The sequence below is a fragment of the Coregonus lavaretus genome, assembly GCF_964263955.1.
Source record: "Coregonus lavaretus genome assembly, contig: HAP1_SCAFFOLD_5165, whole genome shotgun sequence".
Classification (NCBI taxonomy): Eukaryota; Metazoa; Chordata; class Actinopteri; order Salmoniformes; family Salmonidae; genus Coregonus; species Coregonus lavaretus.
Window position 1 is genome coordinate 20001 of NW_028159183.1, and position 22734 is coordinate 42734.

A 22734-nucleotide genomic window follows, 5' to 3' on the forward strand; every position below is an offset into this window, starting at 1 on the left:
AGGAGAGGGGATAACAGTGAGACTCACTTTGAGGCCCTTGGCCCTGTTGATGGCCCTCAGGGGCCGAAGCACTCTGAGAACACGAAGGATCTTTACCACGTTGATGGCACTGGACCTGAACACACACAGATAAAGAAAAGGTTATGGAGAGAGGTGAACTACTACACCATATATCCACTACAAACAGAAACAATACAACATTTTCTTGACATTTTGTTGGAGTTTTGTAACCATTACAGTAAAAAGACCAACGCTAATGGTATTGCCAACTCACTGTATTCCGGAGGAGATGAGCGACACACTGACCACCACCAGATCCAGAATGTTGAAGTAGTTCCGACAGAACGAACCCTTATGGATGAACGCCCCGTACGCTGTCATCTACAAGGTCACGAACCAGGAAGAGAAGATCATGTTCACAGGAACCGTGAGATAAAGATTGTGATCCATGATGAAGTGAGTGTCTGCTCATGGTTTGTTGCTCAAAATGTCATGTTTTTCCCAAAGCTTAAAACACAACACTTCACCAACCTTTCCAGAGCTCACAGTGTCCATTATGTGTGGGGTAGAGATCACATTGAGAAGGAATGAAAGGTTACCTTCAGAATGATCTCTATGGTGAAGAGCCCAGTGAAGACGTGGTCTGCATAGCCTAATATCTGAGACACAGTGATCATAATGCGGGTCAACACAATACATCACACAGTCACGCATCTAATAGAGGCTTCCATATCATCACAATCTGTGTCCAAAAAGGCACCCTATTCCCTACATAGTGCACTACTTTTGACCAGGACCCGGTTAAAAGTAGTTCACTACATAGGGAATAGGGTGTCTCTCTCTCACACACACACACACACACACACACACACACACACACACACACACACACACACACACACACACACACACACACACACAGAGACACAGACACACACACACACCCCTAAAGGCTGTTTAACTCAGGCAGTGTGTGTGTGTGTGTGTGTGTGTGTGTGTGTGTGTGTGTGTGTGTGAGAGAGAGACAGAGAGAGAGAGAGTATGGAAGTTAGTGAGAATGTGTTTGCATGCACGAATGTGTACGTGTGTCCGTGCCTCTGTGTGTGTGTGTGTGTGTGTGTGTCTGTGTCTCTGTGTGTGTGTGTGTGTGTGTGTGTGTGTGTGTGTGTGTCTGTGTCTGTGTGTGTGTGTGTACGTATGTACGTGCCTCTGTGTGTGTGTGTGTGTGTGTGTGTGTCTGTGTCTCTGTGTGTGTGTGTGTGTGTGTGTGTGTGTCTGTGTCTGTGTCTGTGTGTGTGTGTGTACGTATGTACGTGCCTCTGTGTGTGTGTGTGTGTGTGTGTGTGTGTCTGTGTCTCTGTGTGTGTGTGTGTGTACGTGTGTCCGTGCCTCTGTGTGTGTGTGTGTGTGTGTGTGTGTGTCTGTGTCTGTGTGTGTGTGTGTACGTATGTACGTGCCTCTGTGTGTGTGTGTGTGTGTGTGTGTGTGTCTGTGTCTCTGTGTGTGTGTGTGTGTACGTATGTACGTGCCTCTGTGTGTGTGTGTGTGTGTGTGTGTGTGTGTGTGTCTGTGTCTCTGTGTGTGTGTGTGTGTGTGTGTGTGTCTGTGTCTGTGTGTGTGTGTGTACGTATGTACGTGCCTCTGTGTGTGTGTGTGTGTGTGTGTGTGTGTCTGTGTCTGTGTGTGTGTGTGTGTGTGTGTCTGTGTCTGTGTGTGTGTGTGTACGTATGTACGTGCCTCTGTGTGTGTGTGTGTGTGTGTGTGTCTGTGTCTCTGTGTGTGTGTGTGTGTGTGTGTGTGTGTGTCTGTGTCTGTGTGTGTGTGTGTACGTATGTACGTGCCTCTGTGTGTGTGTGTGTGTGTGTGTGTGTGTGTGTGTCTGTGTCTCTGTGTGTGTGTGTGTGTGTGTGTGTGTGTGTGTGTGTCTGTGTCTGTGTGTGTGTGTGTACGTATGTACGTGCCTCTGTGTGTGTGTGTGTGTGTGTGTGTCTGTGTCTCTGTGTGTGTGTGTGTGTACGTGTGTCCGTGCCTCTGTGTGTGTGTGTGCATGCATAAGACATAAACACACACCTGGTTCCTGAAGGAGTCGTTCCTGACAGGGTCCTCTGCAGCCAGAGAGATACTGCTCAGTAGAATGAAGAACAGGATGAGGTTGGTGAAGATGTTGTGGTTCACCATCTTATGGCACAGAACCCTGAACCTGGGGAGAGGGAGGGAGAAAAAATAGTGATCAATAGATAGCTAGATTTGAGATCTAGATAGACTAGGACACAGAGAGAGCCCTAATCATATTTCCACAGGCATCAGACAGACATTTTAGTCATTTAGCAGACACTCTTATCCACAGCCACTTACAGTAGTGAGTGCATACATTTTCATACTGGTCCCCCGTGGGAATCGAACCCACAACCCTGGCGTTGCAAGTGCCATGCTCTACCAAGTGAGCCACACGGGACATCAGACATGAGACAGACATCAGACAGATGGGACAGACATCAGACAGATGGGACAGACATCAGACAGATGGGACGTGTGTTTAGGGACCCCTCTCATTGTCTCCACTTTTGCGTGCTTCTCTCAGTGTGTGTGTGGGTGAGCTGTCTCTTACTTGTTGGTGTTGCTGAAGATGAAGAAGGCCCTGGCCTCAGGCATGGGAACAGCCTTCTCCTTCAGCTGAATGTCAGACAGGGGCCGCGGCCGGGGGCCCACAGGCATCTCAGGCTCCTCCTCATCCTCTCCTACAAGGGCCACGCAGGAGAGAAAGGGGGAGGACAGGAGGAGAAGAGTAAAGGAAGAGAGGAGAGGAGAGAGAGAAAGTGTTAGAGATGAAGGAGTTGGTTAGTTATGTTGAGAAATAGTTTAATGAGCTGTAAACCTTTATAAACGAAGCTGGTATAGTTATTTCAGTTTGTTGATGTAGTTACCCCATACTATAACAATTACCCACAATTCATCAGTAAAAAAAAAGTTAAAAGCCATATGAATTTAAACGTGTTCCTTTATCTACAAACCTGCACACCTGGATTAATTTGAAGTAAGGCAACAGTACACACTAACATCAACACACCCATACACCCCTCACACAGCATTCTAACATCAACACACCCATACACCCCTCACACAGCATTCTAACATCAACACACCCCCTCACACAGCATTCTAACATCAACACCTCCCTCACACAACATTCTAACATCAACACACCCCCTCACACAACATTCTAACATCAACACACCCATACACCCCTCACACAACATTCTAACATCAACACACCCCCTCACACAACATTCTAACATCAACACACCCCCTCACACAACATTCTAACATCAACACACCCATACACCCCTCACACAACATTCTAACATCAACACACCCCTCACACAACATTCTAACATCAACACACCCCTCACACAACATTCTAACATCAACACACCCCTCACACAACATTCTAACATCAACACACCCCTCACACAACATTCTAACATCAACACACCCCTCACACAACATTCTAACATCAACACACCCCTCACACAACATTCTAACATCAACACACCCCTCACACAACATTCTAACATCATCACACCCCTCACACAACATTCTAACATCAACACACCCCTCACACAACATTCTAACATCAACACACCCCTCACACAACATTCTAACATCAACACGCTCCTCACACAACATTCTAACATCAACACACCCCTCACACAACATTCTAACATCAACACACCCCTCACACAGCATTCTAACATCAACACACCCCTCACACAATATTCTAACATCAACACACCCATACACCCCTCACACAACATTCTAACATCAACACACCCCTCACACAACATTCTAACATCAACACACCCCTCACACAACATTCTAACATCAACACACCCCCTCACACAACATTCTAACATCAACACACCCCCTCACACAACATTCTAACATCAACACACCCCTCACACAGCATTCTAACATCAACACACCCCTCACACAACATTCTAACATCAACACACCCCCTCACACAACATTCTAACATCAACATACCCCTCACACAACATTCTAACATCAACACACCCCTCACACAACATTCTAACATCAACACACCCCTCACACAACATTCTAACATCAACACACCCCCTCACACAACATTCTAACATCAACACACCCCCTCACACAACATTCTAACATCAACACACCCCCTCACACAACATTCTAACATCAACACACCCATACACCCCTCAAACAACATTCTAACATCAACACACCCATACACCCCTCACACAGCATTCTAACATCAACACACCCATACACCCCTCACACAGCATTCTAACATCAACACACCCCCTCACACAACATTCTGACATCAACACACCCATACACCCCTCACACAACATTCTAACATCAACACACCCCCTCACACAACATTCTAACACCAACACACCCATACACCCCTCACACAACATTCTAACATCAATACACCCCTCACACAACATTCTAACATCAACACACCCCTCACACAACATTCTAACATCAACACACCCCCTCACACAACATTCTAACATCAACACACCCCCTCACACAACATTCTAACATCAACACACCCATACACCCCTCACACAACATTCTAACATCAACACACCCCCTCACACAACATTCTAACATCAACACACCCATACACCCCTCACAAAACATTCTAACATCAACACACCCATACACCCCCTCACACAACATTCTAACATCAACACACCCATACACCCCTCACACAACATTCTAACATCAACACACCCCCTCACACAACATTCTAACACCAACACACCCATACACCCCTAACACAACATTCTAACATCAATACACCCCTCACACAACATTCTAACATCAACACACCCCCTCACACAACATTCTAACATCAACACACCCATACACCCCTCAAACAACATTCTAACATCAACACACCCATACACCCCTCACACAGCATTCTAACATCAACACACCCATACACCCCTCACACAGCATTCTAACATCAACACACCCCCTCACACAACATTCTGACATCAACACACCCATACACCCCTCACACAACATTCTAACATCAACACACCCCCTCACACAACATTCTAACACCAACACACCCATACACCCCTCACACAACATTCTAACATCAATACACCCCTCACACAACATTCTAACATCAACACACCCCTCACACAACATTCTAACATCAACACACCCCCTCACACAACATTCTAACATCAACACACCCCCTCACACAACATTCTAACATCAACACACCCATACACCCCTCACACAACATTCTAACATCAACACACCCCCTCACACAACATTCTAACATCAACACACCCATACACCCCTCACACAACATTCTAACATCAACACACCCATACACCCCCTCACACAACATTCTGACATCAACACACCCATACACCCCTCACACAACATTCTAACATCAACACACCCCCTCACACAACATTCTAACACCAACACACCCATACACCCCTCACACAACATTCTAACATCAATACACCCCCCACACAACATTCTAACATCAACACACCCCTCACACAACATTCTAACATCAACACACCCCCTCACACAACATTCTAACATCAACACACCCCCTCACACAACATTCTAACATCAACACACCCATACACCCCTCACACAACATTCTAACATCAACACACCCCCTCACACAACATTCTAACATCAACACACCCATACACCCCTCACACAACATTCTAACATCAACACACCCATACACCCCCTCACACAACATTCTAACATCAACACACCCATACACCCCTCACACAACATTCTAACATCAACCCACCCCTCACACAACATTCTAACATCAACACACCCATACACCCCTCACACAACATTCTAACATCAACACACCCCTCACACAATATTCTAACATCAACACACCCCCTCACACAACATTCTAACATCAACACACCCCTCACACAACATTCTAACATCAACACACCCCTCACACAACATTCTAACATCAACACACCCCCTCACACAACATTCTAAGATCATCACAGGCAAAGCACAGCAGACAAAAGAGAGAGAGAACCAGAATAACGTAATGTTCTGAATGTCCTGATTTGAGTTGGGAAGTCTCTTAATGGTTTGAGTTGTGTTTTGGTCCTCTGCTCCTGCTTGTTGTCTGGTGTGGTTCACCCCTTAGAAAGGTCAGGCTTACTTTTTAACACCGGTACAGTGGTACCTGGAAAATCATTCGCTGGATACGGATTCTTATCTTCATTCCCATCTACTTGGTACTCATCAATGTTGATCTGTCAATACACAGTAACACAGTTACACATCAGACTCAATATGGACAGAACTCCACACCACTTAGTGATAGTGGACACATCATCTGGTGTTTTCACAGACGATCAAGATCAAGAATTAGACTGATGCTAACTAAACCAAACATATTTGATGTTGTTGAATCTGTAATGTGAAGTATTGACTTGACTAGATAATATTAGATTACAACTTGGAGGAACTGGTGTCTCCAGTCAGGTGTGTGTATGTCAGGATGACAGGTGTATCTAACGAGGACAGGTGTGTCTAACGAGGACAGGTGTGTCTAACGAGGACAGGTGTGTCTAACGAGGACAGGTGTGTCTAACGAGGACAGGTATATCTAATGAGGACAGGTGTGTCTAACGAGGACAGGTGTGTCTAACGAGGACAGGTGTGTCTAACGAGGACAGGTGTATCTAACGAGGACAGGTGTGTCTAACGAGGACAGGTGTATCTAACGAGGACAGGTGTGTCTAACGAGGACAGGTGTGTCTAACGAGGACAGGTGTATCTAACGAGGACAGGTGTGTCTAACGAGGACAGGTGTGTCTAACGAGGACAGGTATGTCTGACGAGTACAGGTGTATCTAATGAGGACATGTGTATCTAACGAGGACAGGTGTGTCTAACGAGGACAGGTGTATCTAACGAGGACAGGTGTGTCTAACGAGGACAGGTGTGTCTAACGAGGACAGGTGTATCTAACGAGGACAGGTGTGTCTAACGAGGACAGGTGTATCTAACGAGGACAGGTGTGTCTAACGAGGACAGGTGTATCTAACGAGGACAGGTGTATCTAACGAGGACAGGTGTGTCTAACGAGGACAGGTGTGTCTAACGAGGACAGGTATGTCTGACGAGTACAGGTGTATCTAATGAGGACAGGTGTGTCTAACGAGGACAGGTATGTCTAACGAGGACAGGTATGTCTGACGAGTACAAGTGTATCTAATGAGGACAGGTGTGTCTAACGAGGACAGGTATGTCTAACGAGTACAGGTGTATCTAACGAGGACAGGTTGGTCTAACGAGGACAGGTGTGTCTAACGAGGAAAGGTGTGTCTAACGAGGACAGGTGTATCTAACGAGGACAGGTTGGTCTAACGAGGACAGGTGTATCTAACGAGGACAGGTGTGTCTAACGAGTACAGGTTTATCTAACGAGGACAGGTGTATCTAACGAGGACAGGTGTGTCTAACGAGGACAGGTGTATGTAATGAGGACAGGTGTATCTAACGAGGACAGATGTGTCTAACGAGGACAGGTGTTTCTAACGAGGACAGGTGTATGTAATGAGGACAGGTGTATGTAATGAGGACAGGTGTATGTAATGAGGACAGGTGTATCTAACGAGGACAGGTGTATGTAATGAGGACAGGTGTATCTAACGAGGACATGTGTATCTAATGAGGACAGGTGTATCTAACGAGGACAGGTGTATCTTAACGAGGACATGTGTATCTAACGAGGACAGGTGTGTCTGAGACATACCTTGGTGGCATTGGTTGTCTCTCCGTCTGAGGTGATGGACTTCAGCTCAATCTTCTCCTCCTTCTTCTCTTCTGTCTCAATCATCGGGGGCTTTTCGTTGACATGACGTTTCTCCGGACTGGCCATTCTGTGTCAGAATGGAGAAAAACCACTCAGACATACACACTTGAATGGATGTGGATGCATGTACACACACACACACACACACACACACACACACACACACACACACACACACACACACACACACACACACACACACACACACACACACACACACACACACACACACACACACACACACACACACACACACACACACACACACACACACACACACACACACACACACAGACAGACAGACACAGACACACACATCATACAAATTACCTGGCCAGCTTCTTCCTCTCCTTCTCCTCCTCCTCCTCTTTCTGTGCTGACGTCAGACTCTCAGCATCAGCCAGGTTGTCCACAGCGATGGCCAAGAAGACATTCAGGAGGATATCTGGTCAGGGAGGTGGAGTCAAGGAAGTATGGACACAGAGGAAAAGGGCTTCAGCTAGCAAACAATAGGGATTACAATGAACTGTCAATTGCCGGCTGATCACTGACAATGAACGTTCTTTGTTGTGGAGAACATTACACCTGGGTGATGAGTTGAGTTGACAACAAACAACCAACCCTGATACTTGAGTAGCCTGGAATCCAAACTGAATATCACTCTGTTTTACCTCATATCGTTTGGATTCCAGGCTACTACTAGTCATTGCGGAAACATTTGAGATAGTTCATTGGAATACCTCTGTTAGGCTATCAATATCAGCTGATGTGTCACATGATTGACAGCTTATCGGTCTGCATTTAAAGCATCATGTCCTCCGTCAGTGGGACGGCCCTAACTACACACATCTGGCCTGTTCTTTAAAAGGATACAGTTTCCACAGATGAAGAGGATGATGAAGTAGATGCAGACCAGCATCCCTGGGAAGGACGGCCCTCCGTAGGCCATGATGCCATCATACATCACTGAGTTCCAGTCCTCACCTGTCAGGATCTGAGAACACACAGACAGGGACAACAGATGGAGGAGGAAAACTACAACTCGAATAACTATTGCACCACAGACAACAACAAAGTTACAGTTACTCAAATGAATAGACCTTGAGAATAGAGTAGAGTAGACTATAGTAGAGTATAATAGAGTACAGTAGAGTAGACCAGAGTACAGTAGAGTAGAATATAGTAGAGTATAATAGAGTACAGTAGAGTAGACTCTAGTAGAGTATAATAGAGTACAGTAGAATAGAGTATAATAGAGTACAGTAGAGTAGAGTATAATAGAGTACAGTAGAGTAGACTATAGTAGAGTATAATAGAGTACAGTAGAGTAGACTATAGTAGAGTATAATAGAGTACAGTAGAGTAGAGTATAATAGAGTACAGTAGAGTAGAGTATAATAGAGTACAGTAGAGTAGACTAGAGTAGAGTATAATAGAGTACAGTAGAGTAGACTATAGTAGAGCATAATAGAGTACAGTAGAGTAGACTATAGTAGAGTATAATAGAGTACAGTAGAGTAGAGTATAATAGAGTACAGTAGAGTAGACTATAGTAGAGCATAATAGAGTACAGTAGAGTAGACTATAGTAGAGTATAATAGAGTACAGTAGACTATAGTATAATAGAGTAGACTAGAGTAGAGTATAATAGAGTAACGTAGAGTCGAATATAGTAGAGTATAATAAAGTACAGTAGAGTAGACTAGAGTATAATAAAGTACAGTAGAGCAGACTATAGTAGAGTATAATAGAGTACAGTAGACTATAGTATAATAGAGTAGACTAGAGTATAGTATAATAGAGTAACGTAGAGTAGAATATAGTAGAGTATAATAGAGTACAGTAGAGTAGACTATAGTAGAGTATAATAGAGTACAGTAGACTAGAGTATAATAGAGTAGACTAGAGTAGAGTATAATAAAGTACAGTAGAGTAGACTAGAGTACAGTAGAGTAGACTAGAGTATAATAGAGTAGAGTAGAGTAGAGTATAATAGAGTAGACTAGAGTATAATAGAGTACAGTAGACTAGAGTATAATAGAGTAGACTAGAGTATAATAGAGTAGAGTAGACTAGAGTATAATAGAGTTCAGTAGACTAGAGTATAATAGAGTAGAGTAGACTAGAATAGAGTAGAGTATAATAGAGTATAATTAAGTACATTTTACATTTACATTTTAGTCATTTAGCAGACACTCTTATCCAGAACAACTTACAGTTAGTGAGTGCATACATTTTTCATACTGCCCCCCCGTGGGAATCGAACCCACAACCCTGGCGTAGCAAGCGCCATGCTCTACCAACTGAGCTACAGTAGGCCTAGAGACTAGAGTATAATAGAGTAGACTAGAGTATAATAGAGTAGAGTAGACTAGAGTATAATAGAGTAGACTAGAGTATAATAGAGTACAGTAGACTAGAGTATAATAGAGTAGACTAGAGTATAATAGAGTAGAGTAGACTAGAGTATAATAGAGTAGACTAGAGTATAATAGAGTACAGTAGACTAGAGTATAATAGAGTAGACTAGAGTATAATAGAGTAGACTAGAGTATAATAGAGTAGAGTAGACTAGAGTATAATAGAGTAGAGTAGACTAGAGTATAATAGAGTAGAGTAGAGTATAATAGAGTAGAGTAGAGTATAATAGAGTACAGTAGACTGGAGTATAATAGAGTAGAGTAGAGTATAATAGAGTAGACTAGAGTATAATAGAGTACAGTAGAGTATAATAGAGTAGACTAGAGTATAATAGAGTACAGTAGACTAGAGTATAATAGAGTAGACTAGAGTATAATAGAGTACAGTAGACTAGAGTATAATAGAGTAGAGTAGACTAGAGTATAATAGAGTACAGTAGACTAGAATTTATAAGTCGCTCTGGATAAGAGCGTCTGCTAAATGACTTAAATGTAAATGTAGAGTATAATAGATTAGAGTAGAGTATAATAGAGTACAGTAGAGTAGACTAGAGTATAATAGAGTAGAGTATAGTATAATAGAATACAATAGACTACAATAGAACATAATAGAACCGAACAGATTCTCCATCATTCTCCCTTCTCTCCCTACCTGAAAGACGGTGAGTAGCGACTGGGGGAAGTTGTCGAAGGTTGACCGACGCGTCTCGTCGAAATTGAACTTGCCTCCGAAGAGCTGCATGCCGAGCAGGCTGAAGATGATGATGAAGAGGAAGAGGAGCAGTAACAGGGAGGCGATGGAGCGGACAGAGTTCAGCAGCGACGCCACCAGGTTACTCAGAGAGTTCCAATACCTGAGAAAAAGACACAATGGAGGGATAGAGAGAGGGAGAGAGAGAGAGAGAGAGAGAGAGAGAGAGCGAGAGAGAGAGAGAGAGAGAGAGAGAGAGAGGGAGATAGAGAGAGAGAGTGAGATAGGAGTCAGCATCCAAACTACATTACCCAAGAGACCGCGGGGCAATGACTACACTGGCGCTCAATCCACAGAGCTGTCACAGTTACTACCATTGACTACACTACCCAGGAGTCAGCAGGTGAGAGAGAGGGCTCTAGCACTGGATTGTGGTCCTGTCTGTGGCTCCGAGTTCTGTTCAGAGACCGTTTTGTACCGTGTCATGTTACTAAAGGGCCAATGCTCTTATTCCCCCTGTGATAAAATAGGCCATGGTAGCTTCACTCGTCCTGGCTTCACTGAGGGTTTCTAGTGACAGAGTGCAACACTTCCGGTGAGAGCTGAGGTAGCACTGAATCAAGGCATTAGCTAACTTCCATCCATTCCGCTTCAACGAGTGAACTTGAGCACGCAAAAACACGATGCACACTGTGTGTGGGCTGAGTGCTGGTGTAGTATTGTATCGGACTGAGCAGGCTTTTGATTAGACTGAGGGCAGTGACTGGATGGAGTGGTACAGTAGGTAGGAGAACTGTAGTGGGACCATAGCAGAGGAGGCTGGTGAGGGGAGGACGGCTCATATTAATGTCTGGAATGGAATCAATGGAGTGCTATCAAAAACATGGAAACCACGTGATTGATACCGTTCCATTCATTCCATTCCAGACATTATTATGTGCCCGTCGTCCGATTTGAAGAGCCACCAGCCTCCTCTGGACCACGGGGCGTTTCAGTCTAGCAGGCCAACATTCAGACAGTCACAGGCTCATGCTGACAGGGTGCGGAGAGAGAGGGACAGAGAATGGAACGAAGAGACTCACTCCCGCTGGTTACAGGGAATACAACAGGCCATTGGACAATCACTGAGGAGAGAGAGAAGAGACCAGACAGTGACTAGAGAGAAGAGACCAGACAGTGACTAGAGAGAAGAGACCAGACAGTGACTAGAGAGAAGAGACCAGACAGTGACTAGAGAGAAGAGACCAGACAGTGACTAGAGAGAAGAGACCAGACAGTGACTAGAGAGAAGAGACCAGACAGTGACTAGAGAGAAGAGACCAGACAGTGACTAGAGAGAAGAGACCAGACAGTGACTAGAGCGAAGAGACCAGACAGTGACTAGAGAGAAGAGACCAGACAGTGACTAGAGAGAAGAGACCAGACAGTGACTAGAGAGAAGAGACCAGACAGTGACTAGAGAGAAGAGACCAGACAGTGACTAGAGCGAAGAGACCAGACAGTGACTAGAGAGAAGAGACCAGACAGTGACTAGAGAGAAGAGACCAGACAGTGACTAGAGAGAAGAGACCAGACAGTGACTAGAGAGAAGAGACCAGACAGTGACTAGAGAGAAGATACCAGACAGTGACTAGAGAGAAGAGACCAGACAGTGACTAGAGAGAAGAGACCAGACAGTGACTAGAGAGAAGAGACCAGACAGTGACTAGAGAGAAGAGACCAGACAGTGACTAGAGAGAAGAGACCAGACAGTGACTAGAGAGAAGAGACCAGACAGTGACTAGAGAGAAGAGACCAGACAGTGACTAGAGAGAAGAGACCAGACAGTGACTAGAGAGAAGAGACCAGACAGTGACTAGAGAGAAGAGACCAGACAGTGACTAGAGAGAAGAGACCAGACAGTGACTAGAGAGAAGAGACCAGACAGTGACTAGAGAGTAGAGACCAGACAGTGACTAGAGAGAAGAGACCAGACAGTGACTAGAGAGAAGAGACCAGACAGTGACTAGGAAAACACACATGGACACAAACACAAGTACAGTGGGGAAAAAAAGTATTTAGTCAGCCACCAATTGTGCAAGTTCTCCCACTTAAAAAGATGAGAGAGGCCTGTAATTTTCATCATAGGTACACGTCAACAATGACAGACAAAATGAGCATTTTTCTCTCCAGAAAATCACATTGTAGGATTTTTTATGAATTTATTTGCAAATGATGGACGGTTTCCCGGACACATATTAAGTTTAGTCCTGGACTAAAAAAGCAAGCTCAATGGAGAATCTCCATCGAAAAAACTTTTTTGTCCAGCGCTCAGCCGCCCACAATTGTTTCACAATGATTTTGACTTGACTTGAGGCCAGTATAGTCCAGTACCTTTGGTGACTCTGAGAGGTGTGTCAGCCTCTCCTCTGACTGAGCGCTGTACACCCTGCAGAGGTTGAGCATGCTCCTGTTTAAATATCCCATTACATTCAGACACCCGCCAACACAGGGAGCACAGTCAAGGAGCTGGGTGGTGGGATTGGTTTGAGGGGGGAGAGCGTGTGTGTGTGTGTGTGTGTGTGTGTGTGTGTGTCTGCCTGTCAGGCAGAGGGACAGAGTGTAATTTCCCCTCCACTGGATAGCAACTCTGCCTGACAGGCAGTTCAGCAGCCAGCCAGGCGGCCAGTCACCTGTCCTCCCAGGGGATTGGCTAGGAGACTTGTGGGTCTTGTGGATCTTCTGATAAACTGACACACACACACACATACACACGTACACACACACACACACAGGCCCAGGCCGATAGTATTCAAAGTTCTTGAGGTTCAAGGACCAGGTAGCGGTTCTGGAAAGAGCCAATAAAATTGAGGGGAGCGTACATCTTCCTCAACAAGGACTATCCTGAAGCTGTGCGCCAGAAAAAGAAAATAACTTATCCCGGCCATGAAGACAGGCTCATTGTCCACCCTCCCTCCCAAAAGCCTGGAAGGGATGAGAGAGCCAAGTCTTTGGGTTCGTAGCTGTAACCCCACAGCACACATACACACTGACACACACCAACTGATTAATGGACCGCTAAATGTATGGGGGTTTTCTTTTCTCTTGCTTTGTTTGTTCTTTTCCATATTATCTCTGAGAAGCTACTTGCTAACATCAGACAACATTCATATATTAGCCATTTCTGAGACTTAGATAATTCCTTTGATGATACAGCAGTAGCAATACAAGGATATAACATCTATAGAAGAGACAGGGATACTTATGGGGGAGGCGTTCCTATATATATATATATATATATATATATATATATATATATATATATATATTCAGAGCCATATCCCAGTAATGATTAGAGAAGATCTCATGGGAAGTGTTACTGAAGTACTGTGGCTGCAGGTTCTAAAGCCTATTCTTTAGGGGTGTTGCTATAAGCCACCAAGTGTTAACAGTCAGTATCTAAATAATGTGTGTGAAATGCTTGATAGTGAATGTGATGTAAACAGAGAGGTCTGCTTTCTTGGGGATCTGAATATTGACTGGTTTTCATCAAGCTGTCTGCTCAAGAGGAAGTGTCTAACTGTAACCAGTGCCTGTAATCTGGTTCAGGTTATTAAATCAACCTACCAGGGTGTTTACAAACACTACAGGAACAAGATCATCCACATGCATTGATCACATTTTTACTAATGCTGTAGAACTCTGTTCTAAAGCTGTATCCATAGCCATTGGATGCAGTGATCCAAATATAGTGGCTATATCTAGGAGAACCAAGGTTCCAAAAGCTTTTTTACATACAGTGCATTCGGAAAGTATTCAGACCCCTTCCCTTTTTCCACATTTTGTTACGTTATAGCCTTATTCTAGAAGGGATTAAATGATTTTTTCCCCCCTCATCAATCTACACACAATACCCCATAATGACAAAGCGAAAACAGGTTTTTAGAAATGTTGGCAAATGTATTAAAAATAAAAAATATAAATACCTTATTTACATAAGTATTCAGACCCTTTGCTATGAGACTCGAAATTGAGCTCAGGTGCATCCTGTTTCCATTGATCATCCTTGAGCTGTTTCTACAACTTGATTAGAGTCCACCTGTGCTTTTTGCTTATTTGAGCTGTTCTTGCCATAATATGGACTTGGTATTTTACCAATTAGGGCTATCTTCTGTATACCCCCCCCCCCCCCCCCACCTTGTCACAACACAACTGATTGGCTCAAACGCATTAAGACGGAAATAAATTCCACAAATTAACTTTTAAGAAGGCACACCTGTTAATTGAAATGCATTCCAGGTGACTACCTCATGAAGCTGGTTGAGAGAATGCCAAGAGTGTGCAATGCTGTCATCAAGGCAAAGGGTGGCTCCTTTGAAGAATCTCAAATATAAAATAGATTTTGATTTGTTTAACACTTTTTTTGTTACTACATGATTCCATATGTGTTATTTCATAGTTTTGATGTCTTCACTATTATTCTACAATGTAAAAAATAGTAAAAATAAAGAAAAATCCCTGAATGAAAAAAGGTTCCAAAAGCTGGGTCTAAAATAGTGTATAAGAGATCATACAAAAGTTCTTGCTGTGACACTTATGTGGATGATGTAAAAAATATATGTTTAGTTTGATTAATACGGAGCACCGCACTTCATGACTTTATGAAATTGCTTCTTCCAATGATTGATAAACATGCACCTGTCAAGAAATGGACTGTTAGAACTGATAAGGCTCCATGATTGATGACGAATTTAAAAACTGTATGGTTGAAAGAGACGGGGCAAAAGGACTGGCTAATAAGTCTGGCTGCACATCTGACTGGTTGATTTACTGCAAATTGAGAAATGATGTGACTAAACTCAACAAAAAGAAGAAGAAACTGTATTATGAAGCCAAGATCAGTGATATAAAGAATGATGGAAAAACACTTTGGCGTACTTTAAATTAAATTATGGGCAGAATGACAAATTCAACTCCATCTTTCATCGAATCAGATGGCTAATTCTTCACAAAACCATTTGATGTTGCCAATTATTTTAATGATTAGTTAATTGGCAAAGTGGGCAAACTTAAGCAGGAAATGCCAACAACGAACAGTGAGCCATCATATTCGTGCATAAAAAAACAAATAATGAAAGAAAAGCATTGTAAGTTTGAATTTTATAAAGTTAGTGTGGGACAGGTGGAAAAATTACTGTTATCGATCAATAATGACAAACCTCTTGGCATTGACATGATATGGAAAGCTACTGAGGATGGTAGCTGACTCTATGGCCAGGCCTGGAGGGAAGCCAAAAGTCATTACACTACCCAAGAGTGGTAAAGCGGCCTTTACTGGTTCTAACTGCAGACCAATCAGCTTGCTGCCAGCTCTTAGCAAACTGTTGGATTTTCTTTGGACCAAATACAATGCTATTTATCTGTAAACAAATTGACAACAGACTTTCAGCATGCTTATAGAGAAGAGCACTCAACATGTACTGCACTGACACAAATGACTGATGATTGGTTGAAAAAAAAGAAGATTGTGGGAGTAATTTTGGATTTCAGTGCAGCCTTTGATATTATTGACCATAAACTGTTGAGAAAACGTATGGCTTTTCAACCTCTGACATATCGTGGATTCAGAGCTATCTATCTAATAGAACTCAGAGGATTTTCTTTAATGGAAACTTCTCTAATGTCAAGCATTAGAGCAGGGCAGTTCTCTAGGCCCTCTACTTTTTTTCTACTTTTACCAATGACGTGCCACTGGCATTAAACAAAGCCTGTTTGCATAGTCACCTTACACACAGCTCTGACACACACACACTTACCCCACCAGACATGCCACCAGGGGTCTTTTCATAGTCCTCAAATCCAGAACAAATTCAAGAAAGCGTACAGTTACAGTATATAGAGACATTATTGCATGGAACTCCCTTCCATCTCATATGGCTCAAATGAACAGCAAACCTGGCTTAAAAAAACCCAGATAAAGCAACACCTCACGGCACAACGCCTCTCCCCTATTTGACCTAGATATTTTGTGTGTATGTATTGATATGTAGGCTACGTGTGGCATACATTTTTTTTAAAAATGTAGTTCTGTCCTTGAGCTGTTCTTGTCTATTAATGTTCTGTATTATGTCATGCTTCATGTTTTGTCTGGACCCCAGGAAGAGTAGCTGCGGCTTTCGCAACAGCTAATGGGGATCCTAATAAAATACCAATACCTCCTCTCCTCTCATCTCTCTCTCCTCTCCCCTCCTCTCCTCTCTCCTCCACTGTTGACAACTAACTCTGTCCTCCTCTCTTTCCTCCTCTCCTCCACTGTTGACCTAACTCTCTCTCTCCCCCTCTCCTCTCCTCCTCTCTCCTCCACTGTTGACAACTAACTCTGTCCTCCTCTCTTTCCTCCTCTCCTCCACTGTTGACCTAACTCTCTCTCTCCCCCTCTCTCTCCTCCTCTCTCCTCCACTGTTGACAACTAACTCTGTCCTCCTCTCTGTCCTCCTCTCCTCTCTGTCCTCCAGAGTCCCCGCTGTACATAGGAAGGCCCCAGAGGTAGGAGGATGAGTTGTGTCAGGTAGAGGGGTCGATGGTTGAGGACATCACTCAGGGGATTGGGGTTAGAGGTCAGAGGTCAGTGGTAAGGTCAACATGGAGGGTGAGTTAAACTAAGCTCTGAGATTAGTAGTGGTGGCCAGGAGGGAGGGAGGGAGGCACCTGTTGCACCTGTGGCTTTAAAGTGAAGAAGAAATAGCGCACTATATAGGGAATAGGGTACCATTTGGGACACAGCCATGGAGAAAGCAGTTGTGTGATGGAGTCAGCCAGCGGCACCAATGTTCTGTACAGCCTCAGTAGAACTTACTGAATTATTGGAATTTAGTGAACGCTGCTAGCACACTTCATTACCCACAATTCAAAACGCATTGACTGTGAAATGAAATGGATCCGCTCAACCAAAAAATGTCTTCCCTTCCCTTCCGCATACAGTATTATAACATGGATAGTGTGATAGAGAGAGGACTAAGTAACATTGGGATGGTGACTGAGGGAAACTCTACGTGTTAGTAATGCTTAACATGTAGACTGTAGCTAGATAGAAGGTATTTTCTACATTGCACTGTTCACAAAGCCACAGCAGATCAACAGTAGTCCACTATATAGGGGATTGGGGTGCCATTGGGGATGCATCCAGACACGTATATTAGGAAATGTCCTCTAGCTTTGTTTACATGTGTACCACAGAATGGGACACAGTCTTTTATTTGTGCTATGCAGTACTATACCTTGTGATTTTGAAGATACGTAGTGACTGTGCTATGCAGTACTATACCTTGTGATTTTGAAGATACGTAGCAGGCGTACGCATCGCAGCACGGAGATGCCTAGCGGGGACATGATCTTGGTCTCGACCAGAATGGTCTCCAGGATGCCTCCACACACCACAAAGCTGTCAAAGCGGTTGAACAGGGACACGAAGTAGGCCTGCAGACCCAGGCTGTACATCTTTAACAGCATCTCCCCTGTAAACAATGCCAGCAGGACCTTGTTGGCTATGTCTGAGGAGAGAGGGAGAGAAAGCGAGAGAGAGAGAGAGAGAGAGAGACAGAGAGAGACAGAGAGAGAGAGAGAGAGACAGCGAGAGAGACAGAGAGACAGAGAGAGAGAGAGAGAGAGAGAGAGAGAGAGAGAGAGAGAGAGAGAGAGAGAGAGAGAGAGAGAGAGAGAGAGAGAGAGAGGGAGAGAGAGAGAGAGAGAGAGAGAGAGAGAGAGAGAGAGAGAGAGAGAGAGAGAGGAGAGGGTATATAACTTAAAGTAACTGTCCAGTGTCTACAGATTTCTATGAAATATGACCTATAATTAATTACATAATTTTCCTTCCAAAAAAAAAGGTAATAAAGTATGTTATAAAGCAGCTTTTCTGTGTTGGAATGGTGTTGGCGTACCCCAACAACGGAATGGTGTGGGCGTACCCCAACAACGGAATGGTGTGGGCGTACCCCAACAACGGAATGGTGTGGGCGTACCCCAACAACGGAATGGTGTGGGCGTATACCGGTCATTAAAATAATTCATGCAAGTAGACTGCTGATTGGCCAGCTCATCCTCCTATAGCAAGCATTTTTGAAAGGCCTGTTTGAGATATAAGTTATGCTTTGGCTACAAATATGAGCATAGGATGAGTCAACAACATTATTTGGCTATGAGTTAACAGAATATTAACTTTTAAAAGAGAGATTTTCACTGGACATTTACTTTAGGATTAGTGAGGTGTAGAAACCAACAGCTCATCGGATAAAGGAGAGAGGTGAATAGAATGAAGAGAGAAATAAATAACAGCAATTATTTAATGAAGATATTTTGGCTTCTCTGAGGAGAGTGGAGGAGAAAATACAACAAAGAATTGAACAACACATCTGGGAGGAATGTGAGTTGGTAAGCAGTGTGTAAGCAGGATAATAACATCAGTTCAGAAGTAAACCAAACATATCTCTGAACCATAATGGCTCCCTCCACTAGTGTATGTGTCTCTGAACCATCATGGCTCCCTCCACTAGTGTATGTGTCTCTGAACCATAATGGCTCCCTCCACTAGTGTATGTGTCTCTGAACCGTCATGGCTCCCTCCACTAGTGTATGTGTCTCTGAACCGTCATGGCTCCCTCCACTAGTGTATGTGTCTCTGAACCATAATGGCTCCCTCCACTAGTGTATGTGTCTCTGAACCATCATGGCTCCCTCCACTAGTGTATGTGTCTCTGAACCATAATCGCTCCCTCCACTAGGGTATGTGTCTCTGAACCATAATGGCTCCCTCCACTAGTGTATGTGTCTCTGAACCATAATGGCTCCCTCCACTAGTGTATGTGTCTCTGAACCATAATGGCTCCTCCACTAGTGTATGTGTCTCTGAACCATAATGACTCCCTCCACTAGTGTATGTGTCTCTGAACCATCATGGCTCCTCCACTAGTGTATGTGTCTCTGAACCATCATGGCTCCCTCCACTAGTGTATGTGTCTCTGAACCATAATGGCTCCCTCCACTCGTGTATGTGTCTCTGAACCATCATGGCTCCCTCCACTAGTGTATGTGTCTCTGAACCATAATGACTCCCTCCACTAGTGTATGTGTCTCTGAACCATCATGGCTCCCTCCACTAGTATATGTGTCTCTGAACCATAATGGCTCCCTAACACTAGTGTATGTGTCTCTGAACCATAATCGCTCCCTCCACTAGTGTATGTGTCTCTTGACCATAATGACTCCCTCCACTAGTATATGTGTCTCTGAACCATAATCGCTCCCTCCACAAGTGTATGTGTCTCTGAACCATCATGGCCCCCTCCACTAGTGTATGTGTCTCTGAACCATAATGGCTCCCTAACACTAGTGTATGTGTCTCTGAACCATAATCGCTCCCTCCACTAGTATATGTATCTCTGAACCATAATGACTCCCTCCACTAGTGTATGTGTCTCTGAACCATAATCGCTCCCTCCACTAGTGTATGTGTCTCTGAACATCATGGCTCCCTCCACTAGTGTATGTGTCTCTGAACCATAATGGCTCCCTCCACTAGTGTATGTGTCTCTGAACCATAATGGCTCCCTCCCTAAACTAGTGTATTTGTCTGTGAACCATAATGGCTCCCTCCACTAGTGTATGTGTCTCTGAACCATAATGGCTCCCTCCACTAGTGTATGTGTCTCTGAACCATCATGGCTCCCTCCACTAGTGTTGTGTCTCTGAACCATCATGGCTCCCTCCACTAGTGTATGTGTCTCTGAACCATCATGGCTCCCTCCACTAGTGTATGTGTCTCTGAACCATAATGGCTCCCTCCACTAGTGTATGTGTCTCTGAACCATAATCGCTCCCTCCACTAGTGTATGTGTCTCTGAACATAATGGCTCCCTCCACTAGTGTATGTGTCTCTGAACCATCATGGCTCCCTCCACTAGTGTATGTGTCTCTGAACCATAATGGCTCCCTCCACTAGTGGATGTGTCTCTGAACCATCATGGCTCCCTCCACTAGTGTATGTGTCTCTGAACCATCATGGCTCCCTCCACTAGTGTATGTGTCGTAGTCAGGAAAAATAAACTCCTGTTATTGAGTTGTGTAAGATAAGTGATTGTATTATAGTAAAATACTGTACATACACTATGGTGCTGAGATAATGAAATAAAATGAACTTCAACTTGAGGTGGTGTTGTTATGTCAGTACTTTGGGCCTCTGTGAGGCTGTTTATGGTGTTCTGGTGGTGTTGTTATGTCAGTACTTTGGGCCTCTGTGAGGCTGTTTATGGTGTTCTGAAGGTGGTGTTGTTATGTCAGTACTTTGGGCCTCTGTGAGGCTGTTTATGGTGTTCTGAAGGTGGTGTTGTTATGTCAGTACTTTGGGCCTCTGTGAGGCTGTTTATGGTGTTCTGATGGTGGTGTTGTTATGTCAGTACTTTGGGCCTCTGTGAGGCTGTTTATGGTGTTCTGGTGGTGTTGTTATGTCAGTACTTTGGGCCTCTGTGAGGCTGTTTATGGTGTTCTGAAGGTGGTGTTGATGTGTCAGTACTTTGGGCCTCTGTGAGCTGTTTATGGTGTTCTGAAGGTGGTGTTGTTATGTCAGTACTTTGGGCCTCTGTGAGCTGTTTATGGTGTTCTGAAGGTGGTGTTGTTATGTCAGTACTTTGGGCCTCTGTGAGGCTGTTTATGGTGTTCTGATGGTGGTGTTGTTATGTCAGTACTTTGGGCCTCTGTGAGGCTGTTTATGGTGTTCTGGTGGTGTTGTTATGTCAGTATCTTCGGGCCTCTGTGAGGCTGTTTATGGTGTTCTGGTGGTGTTGTTATGTCAGTACTTTGGGCCTCTGTGAGGCTGTTATAGTGTTCTGAAGGTGGTGTTGTTGTGTCAGTACCTTGGGCCTCTGTGAGCCAGTGAGGCTGTTTATGGTGTTCTGAAGCGATGGTTAGAGTGTTGAGGAAGACCAGGAAGATCACCAGCCATAGAACACGCTGGATTTGACCCCCGCTCGACACTTACGACGACACAGACGGTTCCACCGCCGCGAGTACCGACTGTAGGGAGGGAGAGAAAGAGAGAGGAAGAGAAAGAGGAGAGAGGGGAGAAAGAGAGGAGGAGGGAGAGGAGAGGAGCGGAGAGAGAGAGAGAAGAGAAGAGAAGAGAAGAGAAAGAAGAGAAGAGAGAGAAAGAGAGAAGAGAAGAGAAGAGAAGAGAAGAGAAGAGAAGAGAAGAGAAGAGAAGAGAAGAGAAGAGAAGAGAAGAGAAGAGAAGAGAAGAGAAGAGAAGGGAGGGGAGGGGAGGGGAGGGGAGGGGAGGGGAGAGGAGAGGAGAGGAGAGAGGAGAGGAGAGGAGAGAGGAGAGGAAGAGGAGAGGAGAGGAGAGGAGAGGAGGGAGAGAGGAGAGGAGGAGAGGAGAGGAGAGGAGAGGAGAGGAGAGGAGGAGGAGAGGAGAGGAGAGGAGAGGAGAGAGGAGAGGAGAGGAGAGGAGAGGAGAGGAGGAGAGGGAGCAGTATTTTCTCAGTTTCAGTTACTGAACCAATCCAGTGATCATGACATGCAGCTGTGCAGCAGGCTGGAGAAGGTCTTGAAACAGAGGCAGGGAGTCAGTCTCTCAGGGGAGGGATGAGGAGGGGAGAGGAGAGGAGCTGTGAAGGGGACATTAGTCAGTGGTTCAACTAAGACCAACAGATGGTTTAGAGCCCACTGTCTCCTGTCATGATTAATAAGAGTTTGTAGAGCACTAA

The 22734-nt window shown here is 44.4% G+C and overlaps 1 protein-coding gene across 1 annotated transcript in view; it reads right to left on the minus strand.

Annotated features, from left to right (window-relative positions):
* Nucleotides 1-22045, minus strand: part of LOC311123195 (voltage-dependent L-type calcium channel subunit alpha-1C-like) — a gene marked incomplete at both ends in the record, with an annotated part of 40950 nt that extends 18905 nt beyond the window's left edge. Inside the window, 13 exon segments of the mRNA XM_084197458.1 lie at nucleotides 28-115; nucleotides 275-381; nucleotides 600-659; nucleotides 2071-2200; nucleotides 2609-2738; nucleotides 6230-6323; nucleotides 7832-7958; nucleotides 8222-8336; nucleotides 8765-8885; nucleotides 10964-11165; nucleotides 18306-18531; nucleotides 21886-21975; nucleotides 21978-22045. Coding sequence (XP_084053584.1) covers nucleotides 28-115; nucleotides 275-381; nucleotides 600-659; nucleotides 2071-2200; nucleotides 2609-2738; nucleotides 6230-6323; nucleotides 7832-7958; nucleotides 8222-8336; nucleotides 8765-8885; nucleotides 10964-11165; nucleotides 18306-18531; nucleotides 21886-21975; nucleotides 21978-22045 — 1558 coding nt within the window.
* Between the last annotated feature and the right edge of the window lie 689 nt (nucleotides 22046-22734).